This window comes from Eleutherodactylus coqui, chromosome 13 (assembly GCF_035609145.1).
Source record: "Eleutherodactylus coqui strain aEleCoq1 chromosome 13, aEleCoq1.hap1, whole genome shotgun sequence".
NCBI lineage: Eukaryota > Metazoa > Chordata > Amphibia > Anura > Eleutherodactylidae > Eleutherodactylus > Eleutherodactylus coqui.
In genome coordinates this window covers 33,990,342-34,010,753 of record NC_089849.1, presented here as the reverse complement: position 1 = coordinate 34,010,753, position 20,412 = coordinate 33,990,342, and the positions used below count along the sequence as shown (strand labels likewise).

General features: G+C 44.7%; 1 protein-coding gene across 1 annotated transcript in view; it reads right to left on the bottom strand.

Annotated features, from left to right (window-relative positions):
• JUP (junction plakoglobin) overlaps positions 1–20,412 on the bottom strand; it is a 60,461-nt gene that overhangs the window by 19,093 nt on the left and 20,956 nt on the right. Inside the window, exons 2-6 of the mRNA XM_066586415.1 lie at positions 6,324–6,538; positions 4,613–4,863; positions 4,261–4,499; positions 3,954–4,155; positions 486–630 (exon numbers count right to left, since the gene is read on the bottom strand). Of these exons, the coding sequence (XP_066442512.1) occupies positions 486–630; positions 3,954–4,155; positions 4,261–4,499; positions 4,613–4,863; positions 6,324–6,531 (1,045 nt within the window). The 5' untranslated portion in view covers positions 6,532–6,538. The remainder of the gene's footprint in view (positions 1–485; positions 631–3,953; positions 4,156–4,260; positions 4,500–4,612; positions 4,864–6,323; positions 6,539–20,412) is intronic.

Sequence of the window (20,412 nt, the reverse complement as noted above, 5' to 3'; positions counted from 1 at the left end):
ATTGCATTGCAAAACACAATCCTAAGCAAGCGGCTGCGATTTGCTGTGTGAAATGTCAAGGGGGAAAACAAATTGCGGCATGCTCCATTTCTGTGCGGGTCTCGCAGAGGCTCGCGCAAAAATGTCTCTCCCGGTGCTGCGGCTCTGCTCTGCGCATGCGCCAGCTGGCTGCCGGCACATCAGAGAGCCGGAGCCACGGGAGAGGTGAGCGCCGCACTGGTCACTGCAGGGGCTCGGGACGGGTCCCGCTGCGAGAATTCTCGGAGCGGGATCAGACCCGGCTGTCTGCAGGTGGCGTTATTTTTTCCCCAAGCTGTAGACCCAACATCTGCAGCTGTATCCACACGGTTCCTCCGGGATAAGTCAACTATCTTTACGGATAGGATTGTAGTTTCAAAATAGGAAAAAAAAAAAAAGCAGAATAAAAAGTAATTGTTCTACCACTCAAAAGGGCCTCCATTGCAACTGGGTGATCATGTACTTACCAGCTTCCACTATGGCTGGCTTGTTGCTCGGGCACACCGAAAGGACTTTCAGCACCCTGCTGGTGGTCCATAAAAGCTTCTCGTAGTTGTAGTTCCTCATGATTTGCACAAGACCTTGAGGTCCTCCGTTGGCCAAGATGATGAGCTGTGGAGATGTAGGGTTTTAGTCTACGTAGACCTCTGCTGAACGTTACTACAACACTTTATAGAATGCCCTTACCTCATACAGCAGCTTTATACTTTACCAAAGGTTTTTAAAAAAACATGTATGTGTTCCTCGTCACACCTGTCCATGGGTTGTGTCTGGCATTGCAAAGGGAATAAGGGAGATGCAATACCACACACAACCTGAGGACAGGTGTGGCACTGCTTTTGGAAGTAGCCAGGTTTTTTCTAATCTTTGATAAACTCTTTAAATCCAAAGTTTAAAAGGCGTTGTCTCACAACGGCCCATACCTGGAATGCAACCCCAGCCATGTTGCAAAGAGTCGGGCAGTGGAGGATGTGTATGCAATGCATACAACTGTCCTCATTCATTTCAATGGAACACAAGACATGGCTGACTTGGCCATCTCCAGCAGTCCCTCTGAAGTGAACAGAAGCAGAGGGGTGCATATACTATCCTACCAATGAGCATAGTCATTTAGTAATGGAAGAATGTTCTATGGAGTGATGAATCGCACTACTCCATCTTCACATCAGAAGGAGGTACCTGGGTGTGGAGGATGCCTTCTGGCCGAGTGTTGTGAAAACAGTCAAGTACGGCAGAGGTTATGTTATGGTCTGGGGATGTCTTACGTGGCATGGTCTCGGTCGGTTGGTTGTAATGAAAACAAACCATGAACACAGAGGTGTACCTGGACGACATTCTAGATAACGTACTCTGGAAATGGCCAATAATACTTCCAACAAGACAACGTGCCTTGCCACAAATCCACGCTGTTTTACGTTGGAATGAGGAAACTGATGTTCCTCAACTGGACTGCACGGAGGCTGACCTGAACCCTACTGTATGTCTTTGGGATGAACAGGAACGTTGGGTCAGGAAAGAACAGCGCCCATCTTCTTTGACAGAACTGGCCAGGTATTTGCAGGATGAATTGAGGGAAATATCAGCTAAAGTGTATCAGATGTTAGTAGGAAGTACCAAGGAGAGTATACGATGTCATTAGAGCCAAAGGAGTAAGTATTAACCTATGGAAATAAATACTACTTTCCATTCTTGCTTCGGTGTACAACTACTCATGTCCTCTGTTGCCCTGGAACTTGGCCAAGGTGGCAGTCCAGGTATGGTCTGTCGTGAGACAACCCCTTTAATTTGCAGCAAATGTTTACTGCAAGATCAAACTTTCTACCTGCAGTTTATAAACGGCAAAGACAAACTGGGAATGTGGAAAGTTCAATTCAGTCTAGATACACTGGGGACATTATCCAGAAAGATGCAGGATGAGGTCCAAGTAGATATTTATAGATAATTGATTCACCCGACCATCCAAAATTGCCCTTGTCACCTTGTTCTGTTTCTAAATAGGAACTCTTTTTTGGGCAGGAGGTGGAGCGGGCGCCTTTCTTTTCACAGTAATTCATTTGACATTGCAGAGCTTCCCGAAACAGATCTCAAACCTTTTTATGCTTTATTATGTGGTTTGGATGGCAGCTTGATGCAAGCACTACCTGCACCGTGCAGGTCTGTTTATGACATCCAAGGACAAAGCAAGCGCACGGAAATATCAATGTACTTGGTTTTTTGACCATTTGTAAAAGCAATGAAAAAAAGTGTACAAATACATTTATAATAAATTGTGCTTAGTGCGACTAGACAAGGTCATTATTCTGTGGCTTAACTTTCCAGTGGTAGTTAAAGAGGACCTGTCACGAGTATTTCAGTATGGTTGGCTGAATAGCTCTACCGCTGCCTGCATTTTCTGCGTATTCACTTCAATTTGCCCATACAGGCTGTTCTTAGATCTGACTTCTGGTGCGGTGTGTCATGTGGGTGGTGGTCTCCACTCAATGGGTGGAGGTAACTTGACATCATCCATTGACAATGAGTAGGAGACCACGCATCTGATACCTTGACAGTTACAAGAGCTGGATGTAAGAAGAGCCCCTACGGGCAAATGGGGTCGAGTATTCGGAAAACAGGCAGTGGTAGAGTGAGCGAGGCTGCAGAGCTATGCAGCCAGCCCCACAGACACACAACGGGTCCTCTCTAAAGGGTATATCCAGGACTTTCTCTAGAGATAGGTCATCCATATCAGATCTGCGGGGGACGGTTTTGCTGCAAATCCATCCATCATTCGTCGAGCGAGTGTTATGGCTTCTTCTGACTGGTGTCACATTCATGGATCAAATAGCCTTCCTACAGCTCACCGCCATTCAAGTAAATGGCACGGAGCCACCATAAAATACCAGACATCACTGCTAAGCAATGTAGAGAGCTGTGCCCGATCTACAATGAAGAGGCAGAAGCACTTGCCCGAGTGCCGTGGACCTTTCACACAGCTGATTACGAGAGGCAATCAGACGCCCACTAATTTGATACTGATGACCTATCTTAAGGATAGACCATCAATGTCATTTTCCCTTTCTAGGGCAAGTTGGTCCTCAGCCATTTATTAAAAGGAGTTGTCCCATTAGGATAACCCCTTTTCCTTTGCACCCTACTAGTGCTTATGAACATGAGTGGAGTTTACTCTTGTAGATCCAACCTCTATTAGACCAAAGTTTCCACTCTGGAGGACTTGAACTGAATGGAAGCGATGCAATACCACATTTCTCCTGCAGTGGCCGTGCAAGAGAAACGTACGACCAACTGCAGCTCCCCCCCCCCCCCCCCCCTCCCACAACAACTCAGTGCCAAGGATTTCAGCTGGTGCACCTGCCATGATCAACTGATGACCAGTGGGTCCTCAGATGGAGAAGACGTTGCCTTACTAACGTAGGCGAGTTCAGCAGAGTTCTATCTGAAGCTACATGGCGATTTTAGTCGCGATGGGTTTGTGCAGCATCGCAGCATTGTACGGCTAGTAAACTCAATGGAGTCAATGCGAGTTGCAGGTTTCCAACAGCCACAAGATTATGGTTGCAAAAAACAACCAGGTTGGATTTTTTGAGACTGACATGGAGGCAGTTTGTCATTCCTTTGAGTTCAGTGACAGTGCTAATCATCAATCTTCGTTCGCATGACCCCCATTGTAACCAAAATCACCAAAGGGCCCTAAATCTTGTGTATGAGAGCGTTAAAACAGGTTTCTCCATTTAGAAAAAAAAGTTCATACTGTACAACGAGCCTACTGATGTTTATGTCCTTGCCCATCTTTAAGAACATAAGGTGCAATTAACTTAGTTGATCTTCAAGATAACAGAGCAAACCAGTTCTTACATGTCAAATCTCAAAGAGGAAGATGGAAAACTAAACTATGAGCTCTCGAGTGTCTTGGTTGTCACGTTGTGATGTGAACTCACCTTGCTCTCCTGATTGCCATATGCCAAGAGCTGCAGGCAATCTGTTGTAATGGCCAAAAATTTGGGGTTATTCTTGTTAAGCAGCGGGACCATTTTCTGCAGTCCATCGGCCAAACGTACGGCCATCTTGGCACCTTCCTGATACAGCAGAAGATTGTGCAGAGTCGTGATTGCATAAAATAGCACCGATTCCACTGGAGAGCTAAAACACACAAAAAAAAAAGTTAAGTGTGATACCGGCCTACAGAAAACTTTTTATGGTCTACTTTTGGCCCAACCCCCAACAATAAGCTTAGTGAGGAGTTACCTAAGCATACGAACAAGAGCAGGAATTCCTCCGGACTTGAAAATTGACAGAAGCCCTTCTCGATGGTGTGACAAGTTGTGCAAAATGCTGGTGGTACAACGGGCAGTTTCCATATCACTTGTGTTCTGCATGGTACGCACAACGGCTGCAACGATCTGCGGGGACTGCATCAGTGCTCTTCGGGATGCTTCCTTTTTGGAGAGTTGGTTAACGATCATAGAGGCCTTGTTCACCACCACCTGATGTGACAAAACGACGACACTTCATGACCCTGAACTGCAACTTTTTGCCCCTGAATCAACACAAAAGTTCACCCAACCACATTTGTCATCTATCCATGATGTGACCTTACCGGATCCTCATCGTTCAGGAGTTTGGTCAGCTCCGGTATAGCACGGGTGGCCAGTTCAGCATCATCTTGGTAGTTGATAAGATGGACAATAGCAGATTTCAGCATCTGTGAGGGCTCGGCAAGTTTCTGCACATTGGTCTGTTGTCCATCGATTTGAGTGGTCAGTAGGTAAGCAGAGTCTTCCACAGTTTCTGGATACATTGCCGCACGAACACGTTGGGCTCGGGTCATGGCAAGCTGGGACTCCATATCTATGTGAGGAAGAATAAGAAAGAACATTCAAAAAGGAGTTAAAGAATAAAAGCAGGAAATCGAGAATCCACTTGCATGGTGGTACGTTAGGGGTTACCACAAGAGCTTGAGATGGCAAGAGATAGACCAATTAAAAAACATGAAACCTCCCAAGTCAAAAATTCTCTAACTGTAATGATGCCTGTGACAATCCAGATTATACGACCCCAAAAAATATAGATAATGCAAAAAATATTGGAGGAACACAGGTTAAGCTAAAAAAATAGAGCCCCAACCTTGGGATTGATACCTTCTCAGTCCTTCACCCTTGTCTACAGCACTGTTTATCGCAGGACATAGAAGGTTGCAGACATTGGTTGACACCCCTAGTCATAGATCCTAATGGCCAATCAACAAGCAAAGACAGACTTGTAGAAGCAATTCAAAGCCAACGGCACAGTCCTTGGCTTGCCACCCAGATATGGACAGCCTTCCCAGGCAGAGGCCTCTCGAGCAGCTGTTCCTAACCATATCCCGGCAGCCTGTTTATAGTGCAATTGGCTAATTACCCAAAACTGTTACAGACTAGAGATGCAGAGAGTTAATTAACAGCAACAAAGAGAATGGCTAACAAGATGCACTTGGCAAATTTACAATACATTACTGAAAAAAAACAAAACCGTCCATTAAAATTCTCCTTGCAAAGCCGGGACTGCTTAGACTGAGCACTACAGATTGGCCAAGTTTCCATACAGTAGATACAATGGGTCTAAAAACTTGCGTCCAGGTAATTCTTAAACTTTCATGACCAAATCTATCATTCTTAATGGAAGCCATAAATGCAGTTTCAAAAAGCCACGACGAATACGATACTGGACTTATAAAAACTGGTTTAGGGCTGCAGTCAAGGTTGGCATCATGGGAAGTTTGCCGTAAAGATCCAAACAGCTTCTAAAGAGGTTGCTTAAATATGCTGAAGACAAGTGCAGAGTAACAATGAAGCCTTTTATTCCTCTGCCCAAGGTCAGAATCACTGCCATGCTAAGGCTGCCAGTGCCAGCTGCAATAAAAGGAAATGTTACAGTTCCCCCTGGAAATTCACACGGACGAGACATAGTACATGAACAACAAGACAAACAATAGCCTTGTAGGGCCATCAACAACCCTTCAGCTTGACAAAAAGCTGCAACTTGAGGGCCAAATAAATGAAAAGTAGACTTCCCCTATATGGTGTAGGGAGGAGTGGGTGCCAGGGTGATACTTCAGTATCTTGGCATAAGACTGGCTCCTTAAGATTAACCCAAGAGGGTCTTCTAATGCCAACAACAAGCAAATACAATACCAATACCCGTAAACAGTACCAGTATCTAGAAGTTGGCTTTCTCAGATGGGAGGACTGGTGAGAAATTGTGGATGCCCATTTGGGAAAAGTGAGAAATTGTGGATGCCCATTTGGGCCATTTCCTCCTACAGAACACACCTTGTCCTGGCTGCTGAGTGTACGTAGTGGTCTTCACGGTGGTGTACTGTTTAGAGTAGCCAAGGTCATCATCCTCCACCAGCATGGTCCTTCCATTTAGCGATGGTGCGGAGGTGTTCACTCCGGAGTTGATGCCGGAATCGTAGGTATAAGTTTTCTGCCACTCGGTGACCTTAATAGGTCGCTCCGCTACGTCGATTAACTCCATTCTACTTCTGCGGAGAAAACAGCGAGAGTCAGTTACGTCTGCTCAATTAATTTACCCGTAACACACAGAGCGAACCGAGTCCACGGGAAACCATCTGTTTGCAGAAGTAACCAGTGGCTAAACAATCACGAGACAGCGTCAAATCCATACGGAGAGGTACGAAGCAGACAGTAGTGCCAAGGTAAGACATTGCCCTTAAATGCGTGCAGATTTACAACGTGGGCTATGTAGGCATTTCTAGGCTACAGTAATACGCGCTGCCCCCTTTCACAGAGAAATCTGGCGTTGGAGACACATTCAGCTGTTCTAGAGAGGAAAAAACAAAAACCTCACAAGACATTTACAGCTGGCGTGCATGGTGAAAATGTTTTATGCAGGAGACAGCTGGCATATAGTAATGGAATGGGAATTTAGCGGCAGCAATTCTCGGGGCACAATGTGGTAAGCGGTACATACGCCCATTTGGGTCTCCTCCTCACATACGTGAAGGCAAGAGAAGTCATACTGCAACATGAAGTTAGACACAGTTACACAGACATGCTAGATTATGTTCACCATCGTCGTGTTAATAGCAATCCAGTCATTAAGCAATGCCACTAATGGGTAAATACACAGTTGGGTTGCGCCAGCTCAAGAGTGGTCTCGAAAGAACAGATGCTGGAGAAGATTATTCTCAGTTTGATACAGCAGATGCTCGGCAAAATGCATTTTTAAAGGGGGTTTTGAAATTGGGAAGAAATTGAATAGTCTCAGGGCTCTAAAGGAATTAGGAAGCCAAAAATTCCATTATCGCACCCTTTATCTTTTCCACGGGGTGGAAGAAGGCTATCAATTCTAGCAGAGCGTTCACTGCAGAAGACAAGACTCCAGAGCAAACAAAAAAAAAGACAAAAAACTAACTAGCACATGAAATTTTCAGCTTAGTCCGTTTGTCAAGGTCAGACCTTGGCTCCTTTGACACGGAGTGATAAATTTGATCGCATGAGCGAACGATGACAGTTCGCTCGCACTGCCCGTTTAAGGCCCATTTAGATAACGATTCTCGCTCAAAGCCATCTTTTGAGCGATAACCGTTGCGTCTAAATGCACGGACATCATGCAGTTTTTGTGCACGATTCGCTCCTCGCTCAATTCTAGTTTGCTAGAATTGAGCGATGAACTCTTATCAGTGCTGCAGGCTGTTATCACAGTTGGCAGTGCTGATAAGATTCTTTCAGCTCCTGTCCCGTTGGTAGTTCACAGCGAGCTGTAAGCGAGGAAAACAATGCAGCTGTTTGCTTATGCTAAACAGCTGTATTGTTTGCCAATAGCGTCCCGCTACGCCTGCGTAGCTCTTTAGTAGCTACTTCGCTACTATAGACTATGCAAAGATGATCGCTCAAAAGTGTCACCCAAACGGTTGTTTGAGCGATCTTTCAGTGTAATTGGGGCTTTAGACATGCAGATAAATCATTCGCATATTGTTCAGTCTGGATTAGTAAATCAATGACTGAGCGATCGCTGTTCACATGCAACAACGTGCGAACAATTTCGTTAATCGTTAACACTGCCAACAATTGGATGGCTACAGTTCAAATTTGCACGATCCAACAACTTTTTTGAATGATGATCGTTCTGTGTAAGATCCAGCCAGTTTTGGTGGGTCCTAGACATTAGATGGTTAGCAGATCCCCTGAAGCTTGCTACAGCTGCCAATATCTTCTGGCAATGGTTAACATGAAAGTGAAGTTATGCAGAACAGTTTAAATCTCTAAAAAGTTCTTTAGAAATTCGGCCATACAGTGGAGGACATCCAGGGGTGCCGATGACCTTCTAGATGTCCTCCAGTTTGTGCACAAAGTGTTAAATCAGTTTTATTTAAGGTGTTTTAATTGCTAGCAACTATTCAGTCATTTTTCTCATAGAAGACTGTTCTGTCAGCAATGAGGGAGGGAAAGAGCCCAGTGTAGGAAGACTAGACGACTCCTCAAAGACAATGTGTCTTGGTGAGATATCTCGCCACGCATGGCCAACTTTAAGACAATCTGTACAGAAGCCAAAAGACCTTATTCTATAAATAAAAAATGGCCATACATCTTCAATAGCTATAGACTAAAACAGCTATCTCTTCCAACCCCTGACAATGCATGTGTTAATGAGCTGGGGGCAAGATGTTGCCAGAGGCTGTCAGACACCTCTGGCGGTGGCTTATCTCTCTTGATGAAAAAAAGATTGGCAAAACTGAAATTCAACATGACTGATGCTTCCGACATTTAGGGTACTTTTACATAGGAAAACCATCACTCCTGGCTTTTACAAAAGGAGGGATAGTCAGTGAATGGAGGTAGAGCGGGCCAGAGATATCTACCAGCTACCTGCGTCCACCGACCGTGAACAGGCAGTTCATAGATAAGCGACTTTTTGCTCAGTGTAAACGCAGTCAATTGGTTGCTTCATTTCAGTGATCCAAAATGAAGCAACTAATGAGCGATTTCTTGCTTCGCACCATGGTTCAACGTTCCCATCGACAAACGATACAGCATTGAATTTTGACGCACAATCTTTGTCCCTGGGAGATAAACCGCCACCACCAGTGCTTTCTGCCTGCGGCTTACCTCCCTAAACATGTTAAAAGGTGTGTGAACAGCTTTACCCTTTGACAAATTCTGCAAGAGCTGTACTATAAAACCATCTATTTGGCATATTCAAAAATAGTTACAATACAGTTGTACAAAAGGTAGAGGACCACCACAGAGATTAGAGTAGACCAATGTTCCCCAACTCCAGTCCTCAGGGACCGCCAACAGGTCATGTTTTCAGGATTTCCTCAGTATTGCACAGGTGATGTAATTATTGTCAGTACCTCAGACATTGCCACAGGTGTTCCTACCATAGGATATGCTGAAAACATGACCTGTTGGTGGTCCCTGAGGACTGCATTTGGGGACCGCTGGAGTAGACCATCTAATTTCCCATGATATCCAAGTTGACCAGACAAGTCTTTTGGGTCAGAGATTGTAGTCCAATATGTGAGGTTGCTGATCAAGACTGCTGAATCTGCGGAGCTGAAACCTTGAAGGCCACTTGACCGCACATGCTTGGGTGAAGGAAGGTGGCACAGATGTTGGCAATCAGTGAAGGATGGCACTGACAAATCAAGAGCAATAGTCAAGGTCTATTGACCAGTTCTTCACATGGATACAGTACCAAGACACCATGGAAAGAAACGACCACCCAAGCAATTTCCAACCCCCCAGTCAAAGGTTACGAGGCGATGCGTACAACTCCTAATCCCACTCCTACGAGGATGGTCTTCAGACAAAGTGTCCCCACTCACTATAAACTTACAGCAAAGCAGCGTAAACTATTCTTCATCCAAAAAAAAAAAAACGGAGGAGGGGGGGCGGAAGAGACGCCTTGTTAGAAAATGAATGTGCCAAATGGGGGTGCGGAAAAAAGAAAAATAAGAAAGACAATAAACAAGCAGAGACAAAGCCAGCTGCTCGTCAGCGGGCGGCACACCCTGATCTGGAATGTCAGCCTGTCACAGAGTCCCCGCTCAGGGCTTCCTCTGGAGTTACAGGGTGGGGGAGAAGCGGCCAAGCTGGTTTACCTAGAAAAGGCAGGCAGGGAAGGGACAGAAAACTGCATAGGGCTGTAGTTCCAGGGCTTTTTCCAGGCACAGGCTTATCTCTGCCGTCCCACGGGACCTGAGGACAAAAGGGCCACTCAATGCACTGATCAGCCGCACAATGTGAAGTGTGTGCCGACACAATGTACCGTCAATGAGCCGCTGCAAGGTTTTGTTTGATGCAGAAATGCAGACCTGCTGCCAGGGCTCTGGGAAACAAGGGCACACTTGATGCCAGGGTTGGAGGGCCACTTATCTGTGTACCGCAAATCGTGAAAGCCACCTGGATGCGCTGAACTATTACAGCTGGCGGAACAAGGGACACAATGTCCCAGCATTCACACCGCCATCATTAATAATGCAACGAAAAATAGGATCTGGAAACGTAACACTCGAGTCAAAAAAGTCTTCATATTCATAAGTCTTACCTGGTTGGCGCAACAGTATTAGAACCAGCACTTGGTGGGGGACAGGGTTGCAGATTTTTCATAAGATTATGGGGACTACCTTTAATAGCAGCAATGTCACTGAAAACCGTATCTATAGTTATGTATGGTTATTATTTCTCCCTGCTTTGCCTCATGTGTCAGTCTACAATGCACTTGCATTGTATTCATGCATGAAAAGCAGGATTTCATTGCACATACATAGAGACCACTCCAGCAAGCTAAGGTAGGTAGGTGCAATGGGTTGCAATCCCTCCCCCACCCTGTGAGTATGATGCAAACCAGGAATGCCGCCTTATCAGGACTGGAGGGCCAACAGGTTCATACACATCTTGCATTAATCACATTCCTTTATAGATAACCGCTTCAAATTCACACATGGCTGCTGACACGTCCCTGTACAGCATGCTCTTCAGAGACTGGCACAGTGCGCCCAGGGATATTCAATCAGCCCCCAAACTATGGCTTGGAGTCCGATGCCCCCCCCCCCCCCCCGCCCGCCATGGCAAAACTAGGGTCTGCCTGTCAAGCACATCATCCGGCCCCGCCGGGCATGCTCTGCGACGCTGCTAAATAATGCACCAAGTGACACATTCACTTCCCATCGGAGGAAGGAGACCCGGACAGTCAGAGGGGATCCGTCTCTCTTCATACGGAAGTATAACCAATCCCCCAAATTAGAAACAAATGGCAACATGAATTATTTAGTGGCCGGTGTCCACATTGCATATGTATTGTATACATTGTTACCGCATTGTAAGCCACCCAGGGTTGACAAGAATGTTCCTGGAGGAGGGTGGGGAGGGATGAATAACTTTCTGAAGCCATTTTTTAGACCACTGTGACATCTGCCATCTATACAATTAGTAATTCTGTAATGTCTGGGTTAATTACAAGGCGATTCAAGGCAAGGGCAGATGTGAAATGCCTGACAGCTTACTAGAAGGGGTGCAGAATTCATATTAAAAAAGTATAAGGGGGAGAACAAGGATGACGGAAAAGGAAAAAAAAAATCACTGTGATGGTCTTAAAGGACATGAAGGAGGGGGATTAAATATACTAGGAACACCAAGACATTTTATACACATGTGCCCCAGGAGGTATTTACTGCATCTCCCCTCATTCCAATGGGTCAAGGCTGAGGCCAACTGATGACTAGAGGTCAGCAGGACAGGAGGATAAGCCTGGCCATACACATTGGGTGGCCATCAGACAAAAGCTCCTTTGGCCAACAGTCATCTTTCCTGCACCCCCCACCCCAACACACATGCATGCTCTGGTTGGGTGCGTGTTTCTACTCCGAATAGGAAGAGGGGAGTAATCTGCTGCTGGGCATTTCTGGTAGCGGCTTATCTCTGAGAAAAAAAAAAGGGATTTGGCAAATGAAATTCACATTCTCAATTCTTATCTTGCCGAGAGTCCATCATACACATTAAATGGTTAGCGGTCTATACACATTAGATGGCAAAGGGATTTTCCAGGAAAATTGTATGGAAGACCTATCAGGATATCGTCGGGCCTGCCAGTACAGAGAGGCCAAACATGGTTATCAGATTCGGAGGCAATTGAGGGTTTCGCTCCTATTGAAAGTCAACGAGAGGTGAAGCCTCCTACTACAGTTCTGCGTCCAACCCCAGGGCCAGAAATGTAATAGGAGGCTTCAGCTTTCCATTAATTTCAATGGGAGGGAAGCCATCTGATGATTCTGCTGCCAACCCCAATGACAACACCCAACACTGCTGCACCAAGAACAGGCTGGGCAATTAGTTGATCGCCATGTATCTAAAGTGGTAGGTACCCTGCGATCAACTATTGATGACTTATGGAGTATAGGTCATTAATAGGATTTGCCTGAAAACCCCTTTAAGCTGCTGAAGACTCCTCTAGTAGAGAATAATCTTAGGCAGAAGCAAAATTATCAGGCACGTTGAAATCAAACATGTCTGACCCCCTTCCCCTGACATCTATCAGGGTAGAGTCAAAAGATTCCCATACACATTTTATGGCCACTTTAAACTTTCCTTATGGCCAAGCTTGTGAAACGCATGGGGATTGGAGGAAACCTCATCCATTCTTGGGTAAAAGTTTATCTGATGACTGGCCTGCGAGTTGAAGAGAAGTCAAATGGACATCAGTTTCTTACAATAGGCACATCTTCTGGAGGTACTGTTCAGTCACTACTTAGACGGACTCCATGTGGTATAAGGCCATATAGAGGTCTAGTTAGTTGACAAGGGCCTAGCACATACTTGGGGTGGGAGGTCTGTTGAATGGCTCAAACCACTAGTCACTATCAACGTCATCTTGCTACTTAAGGACCAATACATGACTAATGTGTAAGAGGGTGTTGAGCTCAACCGGGGACACCGAAATTAAATGCCCAATCCTCTTGTTCACCAAGAGATAAACCACCACCACCAGAGCTGTCTGGTTGCAGCTTACCTCCCTAAACACATGAACATTCAGCCAAGCTAAACATTCCTGTGTATGGGGAAGCTGGTGAAAGAAGATGATTTCCAACACCAATATGATCTTGTTTTTCTTTTAAAGGAGCCTCACTATGGCCTGTTATGTAGTAAAACCATTCATATACCCTTTTCAGTGTTTTGAGGCACTCTTTGGGTTCTTCGGTGCCTGACATATGGTTTACAGTGGGGACTTCCAGTCCGTATCAGTTTCCACACATCCTCCCAGTATACTGACTTGCAAGGCCGTCCACTCCACCAGATTACCTTTGCACAGAGGTGGTTTCCGAGAACCTGGATCTCGCCACACCCTCCTGTGTAGGTGATATCATTAATGACATGCCCATATACTCAGGCCAGAGGAAGAGGTCAGTGAACGGGATACCAACGAAGTTCAGGTTTTCAGTACAGGCTGCATTACAAGACCGGACAGGAGATCCAGCGATCCATACACATTTGTTAATGCAAGTAATCAGTAAAGTTACCTTGTCCTTACACGCTCGTAGATTTAACCAGTAGTTGATTTGCCTTGGAAACCCCCCTTAAAGCTCTATTCACACTAGGTTGGGGATTTCCGTCTGTCCCGTTTTTAGAACAGAGAAATGGAAGTTAAAGAAATAAATTCTTATTCATTTCCCATTGTTTTCAAAGAGTTTAAGGGGGAAAAAAAAAATCTGTTTGCCTCCATCCAACAGAACAAAAAAGCACTGCAAACTGCGCCATTTCATTAAACAAATAGAACAAAATCATATGGAAAGCATTCCACTTTTTGAAAACCCATTGAGATCGATGGGGGAAAAAAATGGAAACACTTCCACTTCTCTACTCCAAAATCGGAACAAAGATGGAAAGTCCCAGCGCTAGTGTGAACAAAGACTAAGACTTACGTACCGAGAAATGGGAATAAAATCATACAATGTATGGAAGACCTCAGTGAAACAAAAAACTTGTTTGGACTGTCTGTCTTAGTGTCCAATCTCAACCCTACAACAGCTCCATACCACCATTACAGCAAGCCTCCAGTTTTGGGACAAAAGTCTGCTCTCGGGACTGGAGAGGGAACATTTTAACATCGGTTGATCGCCAGACGCCATTTCAGTTGTTCAAGATGGCTGCCCCAATTTTCTAACTACTTTATGCACTGTTCTGATTGGCCAGGGCTGCTCATGTGATCAGTGCTGACCAATGAGGAGGCAGGTAGTGTACACTGGTAGTCTAACTCTAGTCTGAAAGATTGAACCTGCCATCTCGGTTGGCTGAAAATGGGACCCCTCTCCCTCTAGTCCCGGGACTGAATGTTGTCCCAAAACTGGAGGGTTGTTATAATATGGCTTGATCTGAATGGGCAGACTAAACGTCCTTCTCAATGTCTGCCTATAACATATCTTCTAGACCACTCCATCCCGAATTACAGAATAGCTTGGCCATATGGGGGCCGCGGACTGGAATGTCACATTTTTCTGTTCATTATAGCTATGATTGAAAGTTGTCACATAGAAGACGAGGCGCTACTCCCTGGAGGGGACACATTAAATTGCATTGATCTCTGCTGAAGCCAAGTGAGAGACACAGCGGAAGCCTGGCCATTAAAAGAGACAAAAGAACGAGACTAAAGAAGAAGGTGCAAAGAGACTTCGGCTATAAATTTTCAGCTATTAAACTTGAGGACTGAAGCCCCAAATCAGACAGTGGTGCCGCTCCGAGGACAGGAGCCAAACAAACATTCTCAATACAATTCTATTCTAGACCTCGACTGATTCTGAATTATCTAAAGGCCATAAACAAGTCTACGCAACTCACTTGTAGAGAAGCTACGGGTAACATGATGGTATAGCACTTTACGGATGGTGACAGACTAGCCCAACTTGGCCTCATTTATGGGTCCATAATATGAAGGTCCATCGAAGTCAGTGGAAAGAAAAGATCAGGACAACAAAGAACAAGATGGCTGGATACAATCAAGGCCACCACCAACATGTCAATCCCTGAACTGAAAGAAGCGGTGAAAGACAGAAATGCGCAGAGAACATTGATCCATAGAGTGACCGAAGGTTGAATGCGACTGAATGGATAATCATCAATATGAAGCGGTGTTCCACCTGACCCGAGCTCAGAGTATGGGAATCTGTGACGCTCGGGTCAGAAGACCCACAATCAGGTCAGGATACCCATCTGTATTACGGATGCATAAAGGCAACCAGCATTGGCTCATCAGTCACTGGCCTGAGGGTGCCATTACAAGGGAGCGTTTCCATCCTGCAAAACGCATGTGAAAAACAGTCAATCGCGGTAAGTATCTGGACAAGGTATGTGCATTTGCAGCAAGAGAAAAAAAAAATGCACTGATTGGAATGGCTAATTAGTTTAATGAGTTCCATGTGTGATCTTTTTCCTGCACAATTGCACAGCGTTTCATGCATCTAGTGTATTTTCTTCTGCAAGGAACTCCCCAATTGGTTCGCGGCTTCCCGATGTGTGTACCAACACATTGAGTTTGGGGTTTGAAAATGAAATATTTTACCCAAATTTTATTATGGGAGCCAACAATGGTTAAGGCTGCTTTCACACCTGCACTCGGAGATCCCCTGCCGAATAGGTTGTCTTCTGATGGAACTGAAGAGCACCGAACGGACCCATTGACTATAATGGGATCTGTGTGGTTTCCGTTCAGCTGCCCGACTTTTGTTTCTGGTAAAAAGTGCGCATGCAGCGCTATTCCTTCAGGTTTTTTGTGCACGATGTGCGACAGAACTCCATTGGTAGCCCAACCCTGTACAGTCTGTTTGTTCAGTTCTTCTACTTGTTTTTTTCTATTCATTACTGATAAGGAAATATCTAGTGTTTTGACTTAAAAAAAGGTTATGCCAAGTCAAAAAGTTATCCCTTATGCACAGTGTGGAGGATATTTTATGATCGGTGGGGGTCCAACTGCTGAGACCCCCACCAATCCTGAAAAGGAAGGGGGGGGGGTCTGGTTGGTCCCCAAGTGACTGGAGTAGAGGCTGTGCAGGCACACCGCTGCTCCACTGACCTCAATGACAGCGCCGGAGAGTGCCCCAAGTACTTGACCTCTAAACTCTGGCACAGTCACTGAAGTGAATGGAGTAGCAGCATGCTGGCGCGACATTCACTCTATTCACTTGGAGACAGACAAGACTCCCATTCTCAGGACTGGTGGGGGTCCCTGCCGTGAGTCTCACCGATCATAAAATTATTCCCTATCCCGTGGATAGGGGACAACTAACTTGGCACAACTCCTTTAACCGCTTCATGACCAAGGGCTTTAATGCTTGAATAGTAACATCAACATTTCATATTTGCAAAATACATTCTAAAAGTTAATTTTTGAAAATTAATTCTTAAAAATGATTTTTGCAAGAGAGACATTATACGATTACTATTATATACGGTATCAAGAGGGCGAGGGGTTTTAATTTTACATTTTATATAGGAGAAAAATAGGTAAAAAAAGTTTAAAAGGTCTTTATTTGCTTTATTTTCAGCTTAATGTGACACATTAGGATTATTTGCATAAATTTGGTTTTGCTCTAAGACTCCTGCGTGTAGAACGAGGCCTCATCACCAAGATAAATCTGGGGACCTTTGTTCGCACCTATCTTTGAGAAGCTGTCATCCCATCGTATTTAGGCTCGCGTTAACCACTATGCATTGGCAATTAGACTGTATATGTACAAATGGTGGAGGCAAAGGGGTTAAAGAGGACCTGCTGAAATGTCCATTTTGGTAAATTGTATTCCACGTGAAGGAAGAATTCCTGAGCATCTTTTTTTTTTTTAAACTTGGCATTGTTCCTAGTTATTCCTCCTGAAAACAAATTAACTGACAACTGGGTGTTCCTAATCAGGGGCGTATCCCTATATAGTGACACTGTCCAATCAGGCCTGACTGTAGGGACACACCCTTGACAACAAATGTAACACCCAGTTGTCAATTTATTCATGCATTTCTAGGAGGAAGAACACAGTTATAAGAACAGATGCCCAAATCTTATTTCAAGGGGAAGCAAGCATTTACTAAAAGGGACATGTCATGAGTCTAGAGCTTCTCTTTAATTAAGCATAAAAGTGGTTGGGGGGGGGGGGGGGGGGGAGAAATCAGCCATCCGGTAAACACACATTTCCACTAAAATCATAGATTTGACTCTCTAGCTCCCGGATTCTTCATCATTTTTGTCTGAACTGCCCTTCCCCCATTCTGCTAAGAGACAAATTGGTCTTCTCGACTTGAGCAGTTGATGAGTTACCAGCACTGAAAAGGAATCAAGTCCCCCAGCTCCGCTGACAGCTCCGGTAAATATGTGGATGTGTGACAGCCCAGGCATGAGCTGGAATTCTGAAAACCCCAAAGATGTCAAGCTAATTCTGATTAACAGGCCCTGACTGCCTCTACTCACTGCTGCTTGTTACAATTATCTACTTAATGGGAACAGAATGAGCCTATCTGCAGGGCATGGTGGGAGAAGAGACGCTATTATCCAGGTCATGTTCTTTAACAACCTCCAAGATCGTGTCTGAGGGAAAGAAAAAAAAAACATGGGGGAAAAAACCCTGCAAATCCCTTCCAAAAAGTTGAAGTATCAAGTCTGTCAATTAGCAAAACTTTACGAAGGCAGAGACAGAGACGTGGCATGACTGTCTAGAGTTCTTCTCTTTTCAAGGCAGTGCAGTACTGATTAAGGGCGACACGCCGATAATTCGGCCAATCCATCCAATAAGTAAGCGCATTCAGTGGGTCTATAGATTGTGTCATTTAGATTTCCATCACTCGGATTCATCCAGCAGTCAGACAACCATCAGAGTAAGGCGGCAGCCTCCCAAACCATCCCCAAAAATTGCAATTATAAAGTAACAGGCAGAGAGGGGGAGGTTGAAGCTGCAGATGCTGTGTATCTAAATGCTGTGAGAGGGGAGAGAGCACTTTAGTGTAGTTTCCAGCTTCTAACACCCCGAAGTAAAGGTCCTCTTATGCATTAGAGTTTAGACGTCTAAACCCACCAACGGCGAGGCCGGACAGCCCTTTAATGTTTAAGGGGGTGGCTTACGTTTTACCTGAAGATATATCACTGTACCTGAAGATAGATATCACTAGAACCATCTGCTTCCAGCTTAAAGGCAGAAATGCAGTTCTAAGCTCTCGCTCAGAATTGCAAGATTGCAAGTTCAATCCCCGCATGGTTCAGGTAGCCGGCTCAAGGTGGACTCAGCCTTCCATCCCTCAGAGGTCGGTAAAATGAGTACCCGCTTGGTTGGGGAAAGGGGGATAATAAATTACTTTAAAGCGCTTCAGAATAAGTTGGCGCTATACAAATAATTTTTTTAATTTTTTGTTTTGTTTTTTAAAAGGGGTTTACCACAATTGCAAGTTCTCCTAGCCACAGGATAGGTGTTAACTTGCTAATCAGTTTGGGTCTCACCGCTAAGACGCTTATCGAATCAGAGAACAGGACTCCCATGGTCCTGCTCTCCCTGCCACACCATTGAAGGAATGGGACTAGATCCCATTTTTCCAAGGGCCTCATGGTCTGCCCATCCATGATTACACAAGAAAAGCATTATACTTGGCAGTATTTTACTTCATTTGGCAAGTAGGTCAAGTGTACGTTATGGGATTGTTGGAGTTAACCAAAACTAGGATACAAGTTTCCATAGAGACAGATGGAAATGAGAATTATCCTTCCTGAGGGAGGCAGGAAATGATATTGTTTGGTAGCAGACTTTTTAAAGTGAAAGGCTAACCCCCTCAGTCATTCACTTCAGTTTTAATTCCCAAGATAGATAGATCGAAGTATCTTCCACTGGGGCCGCTTAGAAGGTCCTACTCTTGGATGATCTAAAAGCCAAATCACCATTTGTTTCTAGGCAAACGTATACAACATATTAGCCAAGCTCAGTGCCCAAATTATGATTAGAGCTTCTCTTCAGGATATCCTGTGTCTCGTTCGGGTCACCACTTTTCTTAAACGACGTTCTCAGATGGTATCCGTCTTGTTTCAGCTTCCTTCAACTCCCCCTTTGACATTTCTGATCATGCAACGTAAAGTGTTGGACTCTAGATCTACAAAATGTTCGCGTTCAACAAGTGCCATGAACACAAGAGGTCTATGCAAATGAGGAAGATGGAACAATACCTCTGCAGCGCCACCTATTGGATGGCAGCATTCCTTTAAATCAATGTACGACTTTGTAACAAGTCTGTAAAAACAACGATCGGGAATAGGAAACCAAGCCAGAATTCATACACAGACAGCTGTTTCGGGGTGTTTGCCCCTCATCCGGGTGCAGTAGGTTTCTGGCTTGGCTGGTGAGAAATTTGCAACATGGGTCAACACAAAATGCCTGAAATTACTAGAGGAGAATTAAAACGCATGGACTCAAGACACAACGCTTATCAAGAATATTGCAAGGAGTAAATTACTCCATTAGTTAAAATAGCCAGCATTAACGCATTTCGGGGACACCCTCTTCAGAAACTGCTGTAAAGAGCAATAAAAGGTGTATGGAGTAGTAATTTCTTTTCAGTTCGGCAGGACATCCTCTGTACATCCTCTGCACTCTGCCGACGGGCTGCGTCCCCGAAACGCGTCAACAGTGACTGCTTTTAACTATTTAATAAAGAACTAGGTAATTTACTTGCTGTAATATTTTTTAGATTATGAGAGTTACGCCTTGAGTCCACGCATTTTAATTTTCCTCCAGTCTAATTACCACGCCCCATTTGGCAAATAGCAGGCAGCACCTTATTTCTCCTCTACATGGGAAAAAAAATCCTTAATCCACAGTCTCAATAGAAGTCACTCCACCCCACCGCCCTTTTTTCTTTCTAAGATGTCGGATATGAAGGTGTGCAGGTAACAGGTGAGTTTTAAGGACTTCTAGCCTCCCATACAGGAAAAAGTACTCCTTCACAGCGCTTACAAATTTTACAAAGTCCTGCATTGTGTCACTTCCAAATCCTGAAACGCTCATCCAGTAATGTCAACAAGGGCTAAGTCCAAATCAAACAATGGTGTTACCTTTCCAACGCGTAGATAAAAACTCAACCAACTTCTTATACCCAGAAGGATGACAAGGTAGACCGGAAAGGAATTTTAAAACCTCTACTTGTGTGTCATGCCAACAGATATGATATTGTGGTTCAGACGACGAAAACAAATTCTAGTTCACCTCAAGAGCAAGGTACTTCAGTTTTCCATCTTCACGACACAAAGTCAATATCCAAGAATCCTTAAAGGGGTTGTCCACTTTTGTCAACTTTGAGACCTAATCTATGGTGGAATCCAGCAGCAAGTATTTTTCCCTGCAGCGCCCCCTCAGGTGAAGAAGTCTTACCCATTGAAAAT